Below are 22,516 nucleotides of genomic sequence, written 5' to 3' on the forward strand. Positions count from 1 at the left end.
CTGTAAATTTGTCCTCGAATATGTTTTTTAATCTAATCTTAGAGAAATTGATTTCTAATGAGAATCTTAAATATCACGATGCAATGCTAAAAATTGGAATGATACACTATGAAATTCGTTTTTCGTGTTACGTGAGCGGAAATATATTTAAATATCGAATTTTGACTGGGGCAGTATCCTTTCAGGGCGAGGCTAGTTTCCAATGGGCCGTATATACATATATCAAAAGAGCAACACGGAACGAGGGATACAAGGGAGCAGACACACAGAGGTACACGGCACTTAGATAGTTTTATACATGTAAAAAAACGCTAGCTCGCATAATCTATGCTGTGGCACCCGGACCTAAAATCCTTGTAGGAAAACTTGAAGGGAAAAAACCCCTGCGGATTCTTCATCACAGAAGACCAAGAACGCGCCCGTGCCGTTCGATTCAGTGTGTATGCGCCTTATAGCAATTGCCCAGTGTGCATCGTGTTATTAGTTTTGACTATTCGACACTAATACCAGGTTGACACGATTACCGAACTCGGACCGAGTGCATTAGTCGTGTTTCACTATGAAATTTTATGCACATTGAAGCTACGCGACATGATAGGATGTCATCAAAAACGAGTCACTCCATTATGTCCAGGTATTGAAAATACATACATCTTCAAACATATCTATATATAGATAGGAGTTTTGAAAATAAGTAATGAAATAAAATGACAATTTAAATTAAATACATAAAATGTGTTGACTACAGTTTTCAAGCAATTGTTTAGTTTTTTACATAATTAAATTTACAAGCGTGTCGTTTAATGACCGCAATAATCGTACCGTTTTATTGATTTGTTCTTTGTCGTTTGTATGCTAATGTATATTATTAATTTTGGCCGTTATTAGTCAAAGGAAGACTTTTTTTCGCGGTAAAAATAAAACATGAAAAAGGATGTACTTTTTGGTACGTTTTCCAGGTGCGACGACGCTTTGTGTGTGTCTTAATTCGTTTTTAATGATGTTTTGTATCCACGCGCGTGTGTGTGGGTGTATTCGAGTCTTCAAAAGATCTCCTCTGAAATATTTTAACGACTCATTGTGTATAAAATAAGACATTATGGGAAGAGGGTAACTCTTTATAAAGTTTATTTTTCGCATACTTTGATCATCAGAAGAATATACATATATTATATGTAAAGGAGGAACATCAAACATTTGCATACTTATGATTGAATATAAATATTTGAAATATAATACGATATCTGATGTTTTACGTAAGTAATATTTTTCCTGTAGTAATTTGAGCTATGCATATCCATCCAATATTTGAATGGTAGATAGGATGAATCTAGAAAAGAATTCTGACTAAAGGCAAATCTAAGTTAATTCATAAATATGGGTCAACGACTCTTCTTTTCGTATAAACGTAGACTAAAACCTGTTCCACACGCGGCCAGTTTAACTCTAGTAGAGAAACGTTAAATGTTACAACCCTCAGATGTGAGAATATGAAATGAACTTTTCCCTTCATTTTTTGGAAATGGTGAGGACATATTGCTAAAAGATCAAACGGACCAAGGACTTGAATGACATCGAAGATAGTTTCAAAGATAGCACAGCACAGACCGACAACTGCACTCAAACAACAGTACGATAAATATTTAGTACATTCTATATACTTATAGACATTCCACATGTTTCTTAAAACGATATATTCATACTATACAGCAGTAGGTACATGTAACCGAAATGTATCAAGCCAGTTTTCCTTGGCCACTGTAGAAATATTCACGCATGACGTCATATTGGTGAGTGCACCCGTACTGACGAAAGTGCTGTCATACGCATATGAATATTTTCGTATACGACTCAACGATTACGACGCAAGCAACATTGCGCCGTATCGTCTTGCCGATGTTGTCTTGCATTTGTCAAAAACAAGCCTAAACCATTCGCTACTGTATCGTGTGAATATAAGTACTTTTTTACGTACAGTGCTGTTGACGTGCAATGTTCAAATCCCACTGGTTTCTGCTGGCCAGAACTTAGACTTGAAACCCCAGGTCGATCGTGTACTATCAGAGTTTGCCAATTTATCTAATTTTTATTGAAGCGGTTCCAACAAATTGGCAACCTTACATATTTTCTCGCAAATCTCGCAAAGTTTTCAACAATCTAAAATTTCGCTGAATTGTATAAAATGCTGCAAATTTACAAATTTTACCATAAATGTCTTTGTGGATGTTAATTGATATGTATTTACTTTGTATAATACTATAATACTTGTATCAAATGTACAATTTTTCTGACTAGGAAGGCGCATTAAGGTTACCTGTTAGGTCTTCCTGGTATATATTAAAATATACCCAATATACATAGGTATATCAGAAGTGTGTAATCAAATGTACAATCTAGAATGAAAGCATGTTGAAAATTATAATGATGATCTTCTACCACTTGGTTACTAGAACTTGAACACTTGAAGTCGGTACTCATTCGTACATACGTATAAATACTGAAAGCTGTAAAACCAGCAAATTGTCAATTAGCAACCAAACTAAAATGAATGCCAACATGCACTCACAGCTCGGAACGGTTTGAACTGCAGTATATCGTAGCAGGTGCATCGTCGTCATTCACGTGTCTTGCAAAATGCATCGTTTAAATTACCACCGAAGTGCACACGTACTTACGCACGCCACAACAGACGGACGTCCCTGCAATTTATGGGGTCCTATTTCGGAGTTAATGACTTTATTGTGGCCAATTAAAAAGGCGCATGAAACTCGGAAGCTGCATGACGACCCCTTTCCGAGTTTCTCGTCAATCATCGTGGTCCGCGTGTGCGACGGACAGAACAAAAAAAGGGATAATTATCACCGTTGATGGCTTTAATTTCACCTGTTTCTCGCCAGAGTGATGTTTTTTTGCTGTTTTGGTATTCATTTTCTTCTTTGTAAGATTAATTCTGCACCAATCCATGTATTTTTCCATATTTTATTTTAAAAATGGGCCCAAAGATTGATGAAATTTAGATACCCTCCATTTTCTGGCGTAAATAATTTATTATGTACTTCAGAAAATAATACAAGTCGAACAAAAAAAAAAAAAAGCGATTTTTACTTTATCTATGTACGTAGTAACAATAGAAGAAATTTTGTGATCATGCGAAAATTCGAACTCGAGATTTTTACTGATTCGAAATCAGAATCGATTACTGATCACGTTTTCATGATCTAGAAAAAATGTGTGTGTGTGTCTGTGTATTTTGCGGATTTTTTGAACAACGTTAGTCCTATCGAACTGAAACTTAAAAAACTTCGGTTACTGAAATTCGTATCGACTCGACGTAATTTTTTTTAGGTAGAGGTGCATGAATGAAACTTGTAAGAGGACCCCAATTGACCTGTAATCGGTTAGATCTACCATATTTGTATTGTATATAAAAATGCAAGGTCACAAAAATGTTTTTACCGCATGAAGCCCCTCTGGCGTTGATTGCGATACTGCAATTTCACACTTAAGTAAACTTTTAAAGGGGAAAATTTTAAGAGTGGTTTATTTTAAATTTTTTTTTTCAAGGTCCAAAACCGTTTCGTGGTTGTTTGGAGTTGACGCGTGACTTGTCCGTAATCGGATATGCGCGGAAGTGCACCGGTTAATGAAGAGATGCATTAGTTGCATTCCACGCCTCGGGTTTATATTACGCATTATAATAAAGATTCAAATTTATACTTTACATTATTGACCTTTGCTATATCTGGCAATACGCATTGAGTTTTAGATATCTGAATGCTAAGCTGTTTTGCACGATTTTCATCAGACTAAAGGTGCAGACACACAGAATCGTACATGACACGTTTTTTAAAGATAATTTTGCACAAGCAAAAAAAAATCTAGCCTGCTTAGGGTGCAAACACAAAGGCACGTGGTACGTGCTTATTTTAGTTAGTTTTGCACATATGAAAAAGACGCTAGCATGCATAACCTTCCCTATGGCACCCAATCCGAAAACCATCCCCTGGACCGTTTTCGGTGATATTTTATCCTTGTATTGACATAGATGTATGTTTGAAAGTGATCGATAACGTTGATTCTCATATTTGAAGAAATGTAGGAGACACTTGTCGAAATAATAATATCGGACGAATTAAGAATGCCCTGAAGAAATACGCTTCCCAGCTGGAAGTGCCTGGCGTACGATTCAGTGTGTTTTCGCCCTTGGTCTTTGCCGTCGCGATCTTCTCAAAACTCATCGATAACGGTGATTCTCATATTTGAAGAAAGGTGGGAGAAACTGTTCGAAATAAGATCGTACGAATTAACAATGACACGAAGAAATGCCCTTCGCAGTTGGAAAACATGAACACGTGCATGCCGTACGATTCAGCGTGTTTGTGTCTTTGTAGTTATAGTGCAAGACTCATCTCCTGATCGTACTGATGGAACTGTCAAATGAGCTATTTTATGATGTGAAACATGTCTTGTGACACTACAGCCTCAAACTCCATAGCTAAACCTTTTATATGTAGAATCAGGGTTGGATTATGCGTTATTAAAATATTACTTCATGGTTAAAGGTGCATCATACGATTCTACATCTAGTCGGAAAACAAGATGTTTTCGATGGTCGCAAACATAATGTTTCATCTGCTCTCATAATTCCTTGTCGTAGTTGCAACTATCAAAAACAAACATTTACGGCTCATAATAAATACCCCTGTGGAGGACTCACTCTTGGGCTACATTTCTTCAAATATCCTACAAATGTTCCAAAGTTATCCCATCATTGTCTTATCTTCAACAGCGTTTACAAAACATGGTCGTCAAATATCACATGATAAAGATTGATAAAACGCAAATTCATTAAAATAAAAATAAAAAACTATAAATATGTAAAAAATTATTATTATATTCACATTCATGAGATTAAAAAAAAAACAAAAATATGTAAAAAAAATGGCGTGTTTTATGACAATATTACTCAACACCAATCATCCCTTATGGCGCCATGTCATCAACAACCACCATATGCCGTCACCGCACGGTCATCTTACCATATGGCCAACGATGCAATGGACCAAATTAAAAATATATGACCGACACAAGATGACGACAAATAAATGCACGCATTGACCCAACTCGCCTATTACTCATACGGAGAGAGACCCTATCGAATATCAACAGTCCCAGAACTTGACCATCTGCCATCACACTACGTTATAACTTCTTCTCGCGTCGTCTACGATTTCATTGTTGTTATTGGCGAGAAATTGGCTTCCAGCAATCGATGTTTTGTCTTATTTTTTTTTGTTTTTTGCTTCGCTTCGGACCTCCCAGGTTTTCGGCTGCCGCGATTGAAATCTTTATCCACGCTTTGATCTTCACCACCGATGTGTGTGTGGTTTTATTCTATGCACTACCACTACAACCACACACTTCCACTCTCGTTTCTATTCAATCAAAAACGGTTGACCATTTAAGGAGATGTGCTTCATCATTGAATTCGATCTAACCGAACCAAGCGGTGGCGGTCTACAATGATCGTTGTCCAAAATATAGTCGGTCCCGTTTAATGTTACATACATATCGAGTACGTATAATATGGCTGTCGGTGTTTTCCTCAAAGAGCAACGTTCTTGATGTCTTCATAATCTGCAGTGGATCACGATTCGTTCGACTGTGGTGCTGTCAGTAGGGATACGCTAAAATATTGCATCCAACTGTAAACGTTACGTTGTGCCGCTGTCTTGGCTAAATGTCGGCCTTCTGTTAACCCGAATGTTTTTATTATTATGATTTATGATTTAGCATAGGAATTATTGTCCTTTTTGTATGTGTGCATGTGTGTTTGAAATCTGGGCAACTTTCTCCTGGGTGGGTATGTTGTTGATACGTTACGAACGTATTGTTTGCAAATGTCAAGAACATTATTCAAGGCTCTGCACAATGCCCCAACGGAACGAATAACAAATTTATGAATCGAAACTTCGGGTTCGAATTCAGATTCAAAGATTTATTGGGTCGCCGAAATTGAGACGAAAGAAAATTCCGATGCCAACTTCTATTTTTTGGCTTAACAGCATCAAACTTTATAATCCTGTTAACCTTATCATACATATACGATAAAGCTCATACCATAACCAAAAAAAAATACATTGTTTTGATTTCTAATACCACGATAACAAATTATGTATTCATCCTTTGAAAAGAGAAGGGGTTCACTGTCACGAGATAAACACGCCGCACGTCAGATTAGAATAGGATTTATGATAGCTGAAATTAAAAATGCTTTTTTTTTTTAGTCAAAGGACTTTAGCTATGATAATTTACTGTCACGCCATACATTTTCATTTTGGTTCTGAAGATTGTGTGGATGTGGCATATGGTGTTGTTCTCGAACTGTAACCGGACCCTTTTCTTAATCCCACGTACCACGAATCTGGTATCCGTACAGATGAGACGTGCACACGTGGGCTCCCGAGACATACTGTCGAAGCAAAATCCCTCAGAGAGTTCCTAGAAATTTCCAATGCACTTTCTGAAGCCTGCGCTTTTGTATTTTCGTCTGGATCGATATAAAATAAGCAACTCTCGTGGTTGTCGTGTGTGGTCCAAATTTAAATGACCATCAATGCTCTAGACCTCTGATCTCTATGGGAGGACGTTGCTAATTTATTGGTCCATTGGAATGCATTGTTGCTTTGACGCGACGCGGTTAAGAGCTAACTTTCATTGAGAGTGCTGGATTTAGAACTGTTGAAATTTGAACGGTAGGTCGTAGATTTCGAAGCAGACGCACCCTGTTAATTTGTTGAAATCTACCCGAATTCCTCGAGGGGAGAGTTCTATAATAAGATTTTGTTTAGGCGGCTGGTTTATTCCCCTTCGTGTTGAAAGGGATTGAATTATTATTGGCCGTGTTTAGACGTTGTACTACGACGTGTTGGAAAGCTGAGCTTGCTTATGCTTCTGTGGTGGAAACATGCCTTTTATATGCATGTATAGTTTGTTGTTTTTTTTTATCTATAGTGTAAAGGAGAGTGGTAAGAGTGTCGCTTAAAAGCATCGATCCATTTTTAGATGACAACTATTACGGACACTCCAGTTTTTAGACTAATACTAGTGATCATACAGGGTTTTATTAGAATCCATATCGGAATGGATGCAAATGCGTCAGCCTTTTGATGCTCATCTTCCTGAAGTCACACAAAAATCACTTCAGATGCTTCAGGACCATTTTGTATACAGAGAATTTTATTCGATTGAAATTGAGTCATAGTCCTAGTACGAAAGACATTGAACCATATTATTAAATGCCTACCCGCATTAATTAAGGACCACAGTCACATATGATCAGAAAGTTCAAGATTACTCAAATTTCAAAACTTTTAAGTCACTGCTTCAAAAATTGGCGATGTATTATTTCTAAACTATGTAGGTTTTAAATTGCTTTGTTTGTGTCATTTCTGAAACCTCTGGGATTCTCTTAGGGCGTAGGCATACTTAATCGTACGGCACGGCTTGTCTAGGTAGACTAGCTATGATGGGCGTATCCTCATGTCATTGTGACTTCGTACGATATTATTATTTCGACAAGTTTCTTCTACATGCCTTTAAATGTGAGAATCACCTTTATCTATCACCGTCAATACAAGGATAAAATATCACCGAAAAAACTCCAGGGGGTGAGTTTAGGCCTGGATTGCCATAGATCGTGCTAACGTTTTTTTACATGTACGAAACTATCTTAAAAATAAAAAAAACACGTGCCATGTACTCACTTTGTGTCTGTCCATTAGACACCCTATTGAGAGCTCATGTTCTTTTTTTTCTTACATTACCAGAAAGTAAGTAAAAGTAAATTTAAGAAAGGTAAATTTACACAGCAATTATTAAGGCCATCATCTTTTTGGTTCTTAATCAAATTAGAAGGTCTCATTTTGTCAAATCTCATTTATCCAACGCGAACGTTCTTCTTCTGAGTACTTGAACGCTTTTGCAATACACGATATAAAAAAATGAAAACCAATTTTAACGTTCGAATAAATCATGACCATTGAATGATTCGACGCGGTGTGATTGATGGCGCTTCTTCAAAATATAAATTTTCAATTCAGTTTCTCTCTCATTATATTACAATCACATCGGGCTATGGCCGACCATAACTTGGTTTTATAGTGGAATAGTTTCCACAGCATTTCAGGGTCTGGTTTAAGGTCGACCTGAATTTTACGACCAGGAAGCGTTTTCGTTTTCAACGGGAAGTTGTCCGGTCAAAGCTTGTCTTGTTAGCGACATTCTTTCAGTGTCACCGGAATGACGACTGCCCGCTTTTTGCTGTTCGTGCTGGCGCCAAAGATGTTCGCGCTCGCGCTCGTGCTCCGGCACGAATGGAATGCAGTCTGTTTATCGCTTCCCTGCAGTCCATTTCTGTCTCTCAGTAAGTTTGTTTTACAAATTGGCCGCAAACAAACTCGATTTATGACTGTTTACCCTACCAATGAAACGATTCCGCCAACGACCGCTAGGCATACTGAAGAATACCAAATAGCGCACGCGTCTTAGCTTTGAATATCAGATATTTAAATTTCTCTCACCTTATCAATATATTGTTTTTTATTACCTTAATTTTTGTTGCGAATTTAAAATGCAGTACAAAATCTGGCGACGAAAGTAATACGCCACCAACCCCCATCTTGCGTATTCCACTTCACCCGTCAAAACTTCAATTTAGAGTTACTAACTGACTTCATCCTCACTGAAATGTTTAAAACAAATATTTTTATGAAAAAACGTCACTAGATTACTAAATTGGGTGACGGAAATAATTGAATCACTCCATATCAGCTGGTATCCCACATGGTACTTCTTAAGTGCAGAGTGATTATCCGGTGTTACCATCTCAGAAATGTACAGTAAAATATCGGTTGACGGAAAAATCTGATATCAATGTCGTGTTATACTAATTAGTGCGCTTTTTTTATTAGTTTCACACTGTTATTTCAGTGACATTCCTGCCCATCAAAAATTCGTGATCTGATTTCGAACCACTTCCATTATTTAGTTCGCTTTAATATTTTACCGACATATAGGGGGGGTTAGCTAATATCGAAGTAAGCTAATATTTTTTTCGACTTGAAGCTAGAGGAGTTAAATCAACTCATTAAAAATTACATCGGAATATTGTGTCAGACCGAAGCGATGACATCTAGCTATCCAAACGTGGCTTTCTACCACCCCTTTGCAACTCACAGGTTAAAAATTTGATCGGTAGTAAAAGTTTTTCCATTCTCATTCACTCTCATCTCATATGCACTTAATATTATTATGCATAAAGCATCATTAAGTACGTACTCTGATTTTCGACATGAAATGAAATAAGCCTGTTTTCCCCAAGTAAAGCTTCAATCTGGAGTGTCTGGTTGGCGATGCTATGTTTATATTACTACACTCGAAACCGAGTCATCTAATATGGCGTTACTCGGACGTTGCCACGTTAAAAGTAACGCCCGAATGACCAAATTATCTAACTCGGTCTAAGTGCACTTGAATCGTGGCAACTTGGTATAACGCTGAATAATAAGCGTTCTAGTTTAAAATTGAGTGTTGAATCTTTTTGTAAGAATGGTATGTGCATGGTATTTGAAATTGTTGGGTCAGTGTTCGTGGCAATTGAAAGGTTAATTAATTAATTGTATCATTTATCTCGTATGACCGTTAGTTGGTCTAATGCTTTATTTATTTATACATGCTGCAGGTTGTAGACGGGAAAGTTTCCAGTTTTTCCCTATTAGGATGTAAAATTTTACACAACTTGTTATGTTCAGTACTCACTTTTCTCAAATGACTCTTTACGACCTGTCAAGGCCGTATCGTAAATTGATTAACATAACATAGCGTATCTGATGACTTCACTTAAAACGGACTTTGCATTTTTTTCAAAAGCAATAAAAAACCTGTTATTGAAAAGTATTTATGCCACTTTTACCGAAATTCTTATTAATATTCAACAGTCGCGAATGTATCGTACGTGAGCCGAATAAAAGCTATGAAAAACTACGGCTTTTACGACTTGGGATTTTTATTTGGTGGGTTTTTGATTCGTTACTGTCTGTCTATATGTTTAATTTTGTCTATATTTTAGTCTTTAGTTATCTTTCGGATAAAAATCGTATTTGTAATAGCGACAATTTATTTTCGTAATGCGTCTAAAGGTACAGTTTGTTTTGTTTATTGTGTTTGTGTTGATCGATCGACATTTTGACGTATACTGAATGGAAGTTATAACTGGATCTCGTGCGGGCGAGTTGGATGATAAATTTCTTACGATTCTATCTGTGCCGGTCCGCATACATCAGCGGCCGTAATGAATTATGGTCACCCGAGCAAAAATAAATGGCCATCATCAAGCAAAGTCGATCGGTCGTTGTGCCGTTTCGAATCCATTTTTGTTATCTAATTCAAAACAGAACTGCGGTGGACAGCTGCAGATGAACGCTTTCAATTTCATCGAGGATTATTGAAATTGCAAAATTTAAAACTCGTCATGGCCGATTAGGTTATGCATTTGAATCGCCATTTGAATTTACTTTCGCAGTGCCAATCTCATTAAGTACTATTTAAGTTTATAATTAGCGTTTGACAGAAGCTATTGTAGTTTCAGATTTTTCGTTTAAATTGATTATTAATAGTTTATTAGTCGATATAACTAACATTATTTAACTATTTTTCAATGCACGATTTAAGTTACAACATCGTATGCAAAACTAGCTTATTATTTATTAGAATTGCAATAGACGAGTCAATATATACATAAATCGGTACAAACGTCGTGATGACATTAGAAACAGACTATGGAAAATATAATATGAGATGACAACAGTCAGTAAATAAAGCGTATTGCATTTGGGCTTGTACTTACTGGAAAACTTCAACATTGAAAATTTGATGATGATCTGATAAAACCTATATCGTCATCATCATTTACAGCCCTTCACCATCCATTGTTGAACGAAGGCATCCACTCTTCTGTGTTGTGCAATTCTCATCCATCTCACCTTACAAATTTTCCTAATTTCGTCCACCCATCTTCCTTTAACCTTTTTACATTTTGTTGGATACCATTCTAGCTCTTCTTTTGTCCATCTTTCGTCTTTCTTCATTCGTCTTTCGTCATTCTTATACATTTAAGGTGAAATTGGACTAATTATTACACACCAAATATCTAAAATGTGTGCAACATTGAAAATTTGATGATGATCTGATAAAACCTATATCATCGTCATCACTTACAGCCATTTACCATCCATTGTTGGCTGAAGGCATGGACTCGTCTGTTTTGCGCAACCCTTATCCATCTCACTCCGGACATTTTCCTAATTTCATCTTTCTTTAACCTTTTTAAATTCTTACTGGTATATACCATTCTATCGGGTATACCGTTCTAGCATTTCTTTTATCAACCTTCGGTTCATTATTATATATTGAAGTTGAAATTGGAATCATGATTATTACACACCAAATATATGAAATGTGTGCAACTGAATCTAGGAAAACTAACCGGGAACGATGATTAATTCCGTCATTATGCATATCTTATTAGGGTGACATTTTTATTTGGAAAGTTTTTTTTTCATTTGAACCTTTTTAAATTTCAGTTAGCGGTGCATTATTTTGACCTAGGGTATTCAAAGTCGGCTAAAATTAGCATCTATACGAATGAAGTGTTTATTCTAATGTTTCTTACACTTCGTCATAATGACCTAAAACTGCTTCTAACGCATAGCTCAATAGTAATATTTCATTATATGTAAATCTCTATAAGAAGTCGTGCATTAATTATTCCAGCAATCGCTTGTATAATATGTACTTTTGATGCTCAAAAACCATTTTAACATTCAAAAACCGTAATCCTTTTAGATAAACCTACACCGGAAGGATACATCGGACGCTCGCTAGCATCTTCCACACGCGATATCCTTGCAAGTCGATGTTTTATTTATAAACACAGATTCAATCAATTCATCAGACAAACGATTCACAGTTGGCGCGGCCTACTTTCGCTTTTATCTCGATCCAGTCCATTAATGAATTTCGATCCAATTTCGAGCACGCTATCTATCTACAATATCTATCTATCTATCTATCTGGCCGTTGGCAGTCCGGTCATTCGGCGATATGGCATAACGTCGTAAATTCACCTGGGTTTTATTGGCGATCTCTGCGGTAGGTGGTCTCTTCCTTAATTGGTCGGATAATCGCATCACATCCTTCGCGTAAATCATAACGCCACTTCGTAATAGGAGGGCGATCCTCCTTGTCCTTACACGGGCAGGATATTTCAATCCTTTTACGGGTTTTTGGATGTTTCGCCCACACAGCGCGGTCCGTTCTTTTTTTCGCATCGTCGTTTTTGCGATGATAATAATAATAACGACCCGTCGTCCGAGGTCGTTCCTCATTTTTAATGATGGCCTCTTGGGTACCCTTAAACTTTTAATTCGATTTATTGATCCGATTCTCGTTCGCAAGTTGGTTTGGTTTTTATTTTTTTATTTGATGTGCTTATGCTGTACTCTTTGCTTTCAATCCGATGCTTTGCTCCATTCATTGTTTTTAACAGCCACGCGCAATTTTGAAACTAGCTTACGTTCAGTGGATTGTGGTCTGAATGAAAGGGAATTGACATTACATAGTCCATAAGGTTGCAAACCACAGAAGCACCTTTAGACGATCGATGTTATAGGATTTTACTATCAGCACCTACTAAAGACCTTAAAGGCCTTTAAATTTTCAGACTTTTTCCCCTCATATATTAGCAGAGCCCGTGAATGGTTAGTTCTAAAAAAAAAACTTTTCAGTCGTATTGACTATGATTTATGTGTATAAATATAATTTCTAGTTGGGAACGATTGATGATTCAAATAAGGTAGTTACAGCTATATTTTTGGACTTCAAAAGAGCGTTTGAAACTATAGATAAGGAGATTTTTTTAAAATAAATGAAGTAAGTTTGGATTTGATAATGGAATATTAAGTTGGTTTGATTGCTATCTGAATAATAAAAGACAGAATGAGAAAATGAATGACAGACTTTCAAAAAATTTAATCAATCCACATGGAGTGGCGCAGGAGTCTAAGCTAGGACCTCTATTGTTTATTTTATATATAAATGATATAATGAAAATATTTAATGTTTGTAAAGTTCATATATTTGTGGATGATTCACTCGTAATATTGTAGTCGTGTTATTTTAGGTTTTTGTATATTATAATGAGCAAACGAGCAAATTCCTACATAAATAAATTGATCAGTTTCAATTGTTTAAGGATGAACCTTTTGTGTATCTACATTTTTGGACAGATTTTGAAAAAATTTAAGCGATTCGGTCTTGTTATAGTTAAGTAGCTTATCTGATGCCTAATGGAACAAACATTCACACCTATAAGAATACTTTTTGCGATAAGGCACAAACTTTGTATTTATTGAATTAAACTAGTCTAAAAATAACAATACAAAGCTCACATTACTTTTAAGCTTGCTCTATAACCGGAAACCACAGCTTATATTTTTATGTTTATAACTACATTTTCTCAGAATATTTTGTGGCAGCAATGTATTGGTGCTGTCGAATAATTACAATGCATTTTGCGATTGACATAAAACCTGACTTCATTATTTTATTATATATAATTTATCCTGTACAGAGCGCGGTATTTTCACTAATAAAAACAGCTGTTAGTACAAATTGGCGAATGGAAGCAATTTGCAGATAATAATTTGAATTCCGGCTATTCGCACATTCCTATATAACTATCACCTTCATAGTAGTTCTAAGAAGTGAACCCTTTTTACATAATGAATAGATTGTGTGCAAAATCCATCGATCACTTTTGATCGATGGTGTACACATTTTCATATCGACGTCGGGCAAAAGATGAGGCGGCGCAGCAACCCCTCCATTAACCCCTTAATTTATTTTGATACTACCACACCATCCGCTGATGAAAATTTATGCCCCCAGTCAAATCGTTAACGATGACTTATAGCGGCAATCTATCGCATCAGTCTCACTCTCCCTACCGCACACTATGTGTGTATACATTTTTGTCATCGACGGACTTCCGTCGAATAATTGCCGACGGCTTGTTGTAAATTAATTTAGGTGGATGTGTTCTAGACGTTTTCTATTATCTTTCATTTGACTAATTGTGTTTTATTGTTGTACTTTTCAGGGGCGAATCAGGGGAGGACGAACGGCGCTGTGGGCCCGTGCTTGGCTGCAGGAACGGCTCGCGTGGCTCGGCAGTGTCCTCCACAGCCACGCTGGGAAGGTCCTTTTCGTGGCCATCCTGGTCCTGGCCTCCTTCTGTGTGGGTCTCAAATCTGCCCAGATGCATACGAGGGTCGAACAACTCTGGATACAAGGTTAGCATCTTCAGAAATCTACAACTTTCCATACTTTACGGCTTTCGATGGGATCTGTAATAGTGGTAATTGTAGCAGAACCAAAGTAGTGGAGGTTTGGTTGCCAGATTTTATCTGAATTCAAGTATGTACAAGCTACATTCAGATTGTAAAGCTTACACTTGGGATTTATATATATAGTACGCGTTTGGATTGTCTACAAATCACTCCTTCCCGTTATACACTGTTCAGACTACTTCTTGATGTTTGATACCAAGATTTTATCCGAATTTAAACACAAGTTGCATTTTAGAGTGTAGAGCTTTTGGTTTAATGCTTGTCTGGGATATGTGTTTGGATTTTCTTCAAATCGTTTTCCTTTCTGTCATATACTTTCCTATCTATTGTCGGTTCATTTATGATGTGACAATGATGATATTCACAAGTGTCATATGTGTATACATTTAATGTTACAAAGTTATATTTGTGGTACCGCTCCAATTATGATAATTCTCTCCATCTCTCGGCAGTATATATATTTTTTTGGTTTGTTTGAATCGATTGCTGAAATGGTTACATTCGATGTTGATACCCTTTCCTATGCCATCATTTTAATGTTCGTCACTTTCGATACGCCTTTTTAAAGCTAATAAAAATGCTTCATACGAAAATGTTTAATCATAGACTTGTTTTATTTGGTATTTATCACATCGATTGGTCCAAAACCAACGGGCTATATGGGTCCTGTCTATTGAACTTTTGGCATTGAGAACTTTCGTCTCGACTTTGGCACTCTATCTTCCTACGCAGATTCCCCGGCGGTCAATCAATCTTCTTCTCCGCTGAGAATCCAGCCGCTATGTGAGTGTTTCCCACAGTCACAAAAAACCTTTGAATATATTCAAATGAGACGCGAGATATTTTTGAAACGTACGTTTGCAAGTATTGTGTTTTAATTTTTAAAATATTTACCGCTTTGTAGTCTTTCAGTCATATTTGGTTTTCATACCACATCACTGACCCACATATGTACGTTGTAATTAGCTCCGCATGAAATGCTGTTTATATTAATGGAACATGTGCACAAATGTTATGCGTATAATATGCACTTGAACTTGATGATCAATGCCTGTGCCAAATTTATCTGATTGACCTCTTCGATCAAGGCTTACAATCTTATAGCGAGTCGTCGCTTCGCTTGTTTTTTTTATTTATTTTAAGTCTTATCTTTACTAATTTAGTTTGTTTATTATTTCATATTTCCTTGACCTTAAATTACGCGCAATCGTGAGTCATTCGTAAAATTATCAAAACGTAAATACACATCGGTATTGAGCATTGGGTTTGCACAGATTTCATAACCGTGGCGTCGCTCCACTATGTACACGGTGTATATAATCCTTTGATATAAATTAGGTTATGATCCTTATGTATGTATCAACTAAAAATTAGTTTTGTATAATTCTTTTATACAAATGTTCTTGTAATTTAATGTGCCCAAATGCACATTCATCTTGTTTACTAATCTTCTACAATTTTATATCATCTTCTATGATTCTTTTAGACTTGTTTATCTGCACTCAATTTGATTTTTAAGTGCAATTTTTGTACGCACGGTAGAGTGAATCAGATTTACGAAACGTTGCATTCCAACTCTACCTAATCGGCAGTGTCCTAGTTCCCACTGACAAGACAGACAGACACTGGGAAGGCAACCACGCTCCTTTATGAGAATAACCTCACAAACCTTACATGTTTTTTTTATCTGGTCACATGTCCAATTTTTTAATACTAAAATAAAATATGCTTGCCTTAATTTTATGTAGAATGTGTTTCTCACAAATTCGTCGTACATTGAATATGTTGCTTGTACCAGTTTGTCCATTGATGATGCTGTTGTATTGTATAATAATGTTTAGTACTTATTATGTACAAAAGTTTGACCATAGGTCCTATCTTGGCATGACCTGTCATGGCACCTATGGTAGATATTAATATATAATACATAAATCTAGTATGTATATACATAATTCAGTGGCGTGCGCTGAAATTCTCTCTCTTTTTGTCGTAAAGCCTTACTTAATGTGCACGAACAGGATACAAGAGGAACAGCCTGTTCCTCTTGTATCCTGCTCGTGCACATTAAATAAGGCTGTACGACAAAAAGAGAGATAATTTCAGCGCACGCCACTGATACATATGTAGATTTTATGCAAGTTTCAGTTATGTAGTGACTAGTGTATAGGTACTTAATGTAAAATTCAAGATAGACTTTTAACGGCTCTGGAATATCGCTGATCTCTCAACAATGCAACTTGTGAACGATCACGTACCTAAAACAATGGACGAAAGAAGTGCTCCAATAGTACTCGAAAGAATTTGAAAAGGTTGCAAGGAAGACTGAAAAGAAGATGGGTAGATGAATTTAGAAAAATGTGTAAGATAACAGCTGCTCAAAACAGAGAAGAAGAATAAAAGCGTGTTGGAGAGGTCTTCTTTAATGATTAATGGATGTAAACTATGATGATGATTACATATCGAAAATTGGATTTGTTTTTCACGAACAGGAAGCTACATTTCAGTTTGCTCTGGTCCATTCCGAGCCTCGCCAAGAAACTGTTAGTTTTTCGCAAGTTTTCGGTTTCACATCAACGCCCACTAGCAGCGATGTCACAACGACAGATAATCCAACTCCACTTTTCAATTCCACGCTCGTCGATCCATCCGATCAACGCTTTGATTGTCCCGTCACGGAGGTACCTATCGCAAAAAGCAACATTTGCGACGGAAATGTGCGTCATCCCCTCTACCATCACCATTCGAGATGGTCGACGGAAGAACCACACACACACATATATGTTTATATGTTTTTGTATACACATATGTGAATGTTTATGCAGGTTTGCGAACGAACGGACCACCGGCGAACCATGGAGTATGCTAATTGTCGCCGTAGGACCACCTTGCTAGTCTAGAGTCTCGTACGACGTAGACGCGCGTGCGGCTTTGTGTGGCTTTGTGTACGCGCCGCGCGTCAATCACCATATCAGCCGGTGTCCATCTAATGTAGTTATTCATGCAGTATGTGTCCATAGAGAGGTCGAATGCATATATGTGTGTATGATCCACGTACTTCACGAGTCACGGTTCACACCTAGAACGAGAACGACGCTCGCTGTTTTGCTTATCAGATTCGAGCGTCGGCATATGATGTATACCGCAAGTGTCACCTTTTTAGATTTGGCAGTCTCGGCGCATCTCTCCGGTCGGTTTAGTATGCATGGATGGAATTTTATTGGTTTATAACTTACTGTAATTTGTTGAACCGCCGAAGTTGCGGTTGGGTCGGGTCGTACGCGTAACTATTCTGTGGCGACAATGCGTTTGGAACTGAACCGCCTCTCAGATGCTTGTGCTTCTGATCACTAGCATGATTTTGCTAAAATATTCTGTGATATATTTATTTATTTTATTCAATCAATCATGCACACTCGTCTAACAGATTGCTCCAACGCGACGAGTGTGCTAAACAGATTAAGAATTATTTTTATTAATTACTAGTTGTTTTACCTGGCTTCGCTAAGTATTTGTAATATAAACAGCTTAAACATGGCGAATCTAATAGTAAATATTCATTTGTTTTTTTATTAAATTTATTTGAATCGAAAAACATATACATATATCGAATCGTCGTCATAGAAACTTTGATTTTTTTTCGATGTTCCCAACCAGCATTATATACATACTTACAAAGTCTCTTTTGAAATTATATATTAGATTAAAACAAATGTACACCCATTTATTAAACATGACATCTATGGTGAAACGATAAACATCTACAGATGCATCTGTGGACAAATTATTGCAGCATTTTTACAATCAAGATGCTTAATAACTCGAATTTTTGCAAAAGGGATCAAATCCCGCTTTAAAGCTCAAATAATTCGACCGTTAAAGGTCTCAACATGAGGCTACCGCCCCCCAACGAATACAGTCTGAGAACGAGACGGTTGTCCAGCAATATTGCACAAGAACAACTGCACATCACTGCTCTATGTACGAAAACTACAGTTTACCACATTGCAAAAGGGATAGGACAAGGTTGCCAATTTGTTGAACCCGTTTCAATGATATCAGATAAATTGGCAAACTCTGGTAGGAAACCTTGGAGTCACATATCCAAGGTCTGGCCAGCAACATACGGGATAGAACCCGTGACCATACAATTGAAACCATTGATCTATGCTACTGGTTATGGAACATATACTATATGATATTTTTTGATATTTATTTGATATTTTTACTTTATCTGTTATTATAAATGCTATTTTTTATGTTTATGTATGAATGTATTTATGTTTATGTTTAATTGTTATTTTGTTTTTTTTTCTTTTTTGTGCTATATTTTTTGACCATTGTGGCGCTTTAGGAATTCCTGTTATGCCACAATGGTCTGTTTAAAATAAATAAATAAATATATATAAATAAATAAATATATATATATATATATATATATATATATATATAAATATGATGCAACCTCTACTCTATACAATGAAAATATAAAAGAAATCTAATGCAATGCATGTGTTATTCTTGTTTTCTCATCTCAAAGAATCAGCTGGTGTATAGTCGGTTCTAACAGATTCGCTTATATAAATTAATTTCCTCGCTAGTGCCGTGTTGTAACAATAATGAGAGGTGTAACTTCCCAAGCCCGGCTAGTATTATGCAGTGACGTGTTGAATGCTCAATTTAACCGGAAGAGGTCATTTCCCATGCGGGCTAAGACAAAACCTATCTTCACGCACACTATTGCCCTTTGTCGTTAGGTGCACGTGTAACATCCTCTGTATTTATTATAGGGGAGAAGATCGAGTATTCGAGCACGGCAAGGCTGTTTTATGATTTATGTATGTGAGATTTTTGCCTAAACAGTTCCGCGTAAGTGTGCTCTACACATGTGAGTAATAAAAGCGTTTATGCTATTTTTTCTTGCTAGTTTCTTAGATTTTGTTTTTGAATCGCGGGTGGTATATGTGTGAGTTATTGCTATTTTTTGCAGTTGTTGTTGTTATCCTCAAACGGTGATGTAATTAATAGCCTCGTGGGAGAATTGAGGCTGTTTTCTTGAGAAAAGAAACATCTTGACCGCTGATCTTTGTCGATAACGTCTCGAGGTTTTTATTTACCAAAAATGTTAATAGTGTCATAATCAAAGTTCAATGAACAGTAAAAGAGGTAGGGTAGAGTGCTGTTGAATTCTCATCCGGTCCTCGGTTCCTTTGATGGTGGTATATATCCACAATCATGTATACACATATAGAAAAATTCATCCACACATATTACCATTGTTCCAAAAGTTGATTTGAATAACCTAAAAGACTACCGACTGCTGTATTAGTTTCATATTATTTAAGCATTTATACTGTAGGAAATGGTAATATTGTATTCATTCCGAATTTTACTTGAATTTCTGAATTTGTATTGGTTCAAAATTTTAAATAGTTTTGAGCCAAAATTAGATTCTTGAGGTACACCCACATTGATTATTCGGTCGGTAAAACTACGATTTATAAAGTTGCTTCTGAAAAGGATTACCAGGTTTTGGAGTAAGTAGACACGGTTTAATTTCTACATTTTCTCCACAAATTACTAGTTTGTGCCCTTAAATATAAGTATACCCAATACTGTATCCATTTTCACCAATACGAAGACGATCTACATATATGCAAACATAAGAAAAGCATTTCCCGTTGTTGACATCTAAATTTCCCGTTACGAACTGAGCGACTTCGCTGTTAGGATCTGTAGTTGACGATCATGATGATGCTCCAAGGAGGTTCATCCATGCATGAATAATCAGTAATGCTGATCGGCTACCGCGTTTTATCACTCTATTTTTAATTCCGTCCGGAACGGGGATTATTCAAATGTTATTTTTATTATCATACAAGCTCGAAGTTGCCACAACAATAAACAGTTAACGATCGGAATTTTTACTGTCAGTCGTTCGATAGGGTCGTAGTGATCTGCACTTCCTCGTTCGCTTGTTCTTTCGTGATGCAATTCGGTCGTTCGTATTGTATGCGATTTGTCAGTTTTATTGCTCGCATCTGTTTACCCCTCGGCGCTTGAATTGTATTCGAGATTTGCGATGCAGCTGGACCGCTCTCGGCTTCACAATCATGTTTATGTAAACAATGGATTAACCCTTCCCCGACCTGTAAATATTTCAGATACCGTTCCTCCTTCTACCATTGTTCCAATTTGGCTACGTATCAAATCTCATTGATTATTTAAATATGCAGATATTCATATATTTAAATATATATTTTAACACCGAGTGCTGACGCCTTTTCGCCAACATTTCCAACTAGAAATATTTAGAAATCCAATAGAAAGCAGATATAAAAATTGTAGCTAATCCAAAACAAACCCTAGATAACTACTGCCGAGAATTTCGAGTTTTGTAAAGGTATGTTTAGAGTCTAAACTTTAGACTCTCTAATATCTTGCAACAATATAAAATAAACAAAAGAAGTCTATTAATGAATGTTCCATCTTCTTCATTGTTGTTAAAATGTAATGCTCACAATCTAAATGCCAAGACAATCTAAAATACTAAGCAGTTAGGGATTTCCATCGGGAAATTCTGCTATGGTTATACATTCATAAATTCCGGTGTAAACCAGTCTTCATAAACGCTGACAAATGAATGACACGGATTACACGACCCATGTTCAATGCCACGTCTATCGGCGTTTTTCAGGCCCATGGACTTGTTTGCAAAACGCTGATCGACGTTGGTCAGCATTCAAGGGGTTAAACGACTGACTTGCGTCCTTTATAAAAATAAATTATAATAGTAGTTCTGGGAGGAGTATAGTGGAAGTCCTCTATTTTTGGGTTGTCGGTAGGTTTTATTTTATAGTGTAACATGGCTAGAAAAATCGACAGTAGATCACATGCAAAATCGACAGTAGATCACATGCAACGAGAGTGTGTATACCTTGTTGCATTTAGCCGCGCTCTGCAGTGAGTGGGTTAACCGGGGTTGCCCAAGAAGGCCGTGGGCGGCTGATGATGAAGACATCATCATCGTCTTGCGTTTAGAGAATCACGAGAGAAAGTGGGCGTGGAGGCGGCGCGGCTCCGTTTAATTGAAACGTTTGAGGATCGGCCTCGTTAACCCACTAACGGCCGACGTCTTCGTCGTGCCTCCAAATAATTAAAACGTTCGCGCAATTCGCCGATGTGCACCTCTCGGACTCGCGACCGATACACAGACACGTGCACTTGCGGCTAGAAACAGGTTTATTGGTAGGTAAGTGTGGTTTGTCGTTCACAGATGAAAGTGGCTGTCGGTTTCTAACCGTGCCATATGGTTTTAATTTAAACTGTAGCATACCTTGTCGAATTGCAGAAAAGTATTGCATCGTATCTTATATTCTTATTGTGATAAGTCGGATGAATTCGTAACGCGTTATAGTTTTGGACGAATTATTGCGTCTATTTTTATCAGTCCTATATAAATTATCGGTCTCCGTGACGAGACAGAATGTTAAATTACAGAAAACGCAAATATCGGAAGGCAAAGATCGAAAATCGAAAGATAAAAAAAATGGTACATGGTAAACGGTACATACTCACTTAATTTGCGCGAGCAGGATACAACAGGAACAAGAGGAACAGGCTTTTCCTCCCGTATTAATTTTCGCGCGCAGAATACGGGAGGAAAAGCATGTTCCTCTTGTTCCTGTTGTATCCTGCTCGCGCAAATTAAGTGAGTATGTACCGTTTACCATGCACCATTATTTTTGATCTTTCGACTTAAGATCTCTCGATTTTCGATCTTTGCCTTCCGATATTTGTGTTTTCTGTAATTTAACATTCTGTCTCGTCACGTAGACCCATAAATTATATATACTTGACGGACCTTTAAATAATACTTTAAACTTTAATGGCATCGACGAATTTCAGAGTGCATGTCGAATTGCAAATATGGGATTACTGTCATCTCTATATCAACAGAGTCGTAAAGTTAGGGAGAATCGCATAGGAAAGTAATCGGCTCATCAAAGTAAAATCGTAACTATTAAATTATTTTTTTGTAGAACTATGTA

At 36.8% G+C, this 22,516-nt stretch overlaps 1 protein-coding gene across 1 annotated transcript in view; it reads left to right on the forward strand.

The window, feature by feature from the left end:
- The window catches only part of ptc (protein patched), a 56,610-nt gene that overhangs the window by 10,015 nt on the left and 24,079 nt on the right, over positions 1 to 22,516 (forward strand). The window contains exon 2 of the mRNA XM_077439088.1: positions 14,219 to 14,411. Within this exon, the coding sequence (XP_077295214.1) occupies positions 14,219 to 14,411 (193 nt within the window). The remainder of the gene's footprint in view (positions 1 to 14,218; positions 14,412 to 22,516) is intronic.

Source organism: Arctopsyche grandis, chromosome 10, assembly GCF_051622035.1.
Source record: "Arctopsyche grandis isolate Sample6627 chromosome 10, ASM5162203v2, whole genome shotgun sequence".
NCBI lineage: Eukaryota > Metazoa > Arthropoda > Insecta > Trichoptera > Hydropsychidae > Arctopsyche > Arctopsyche grandis.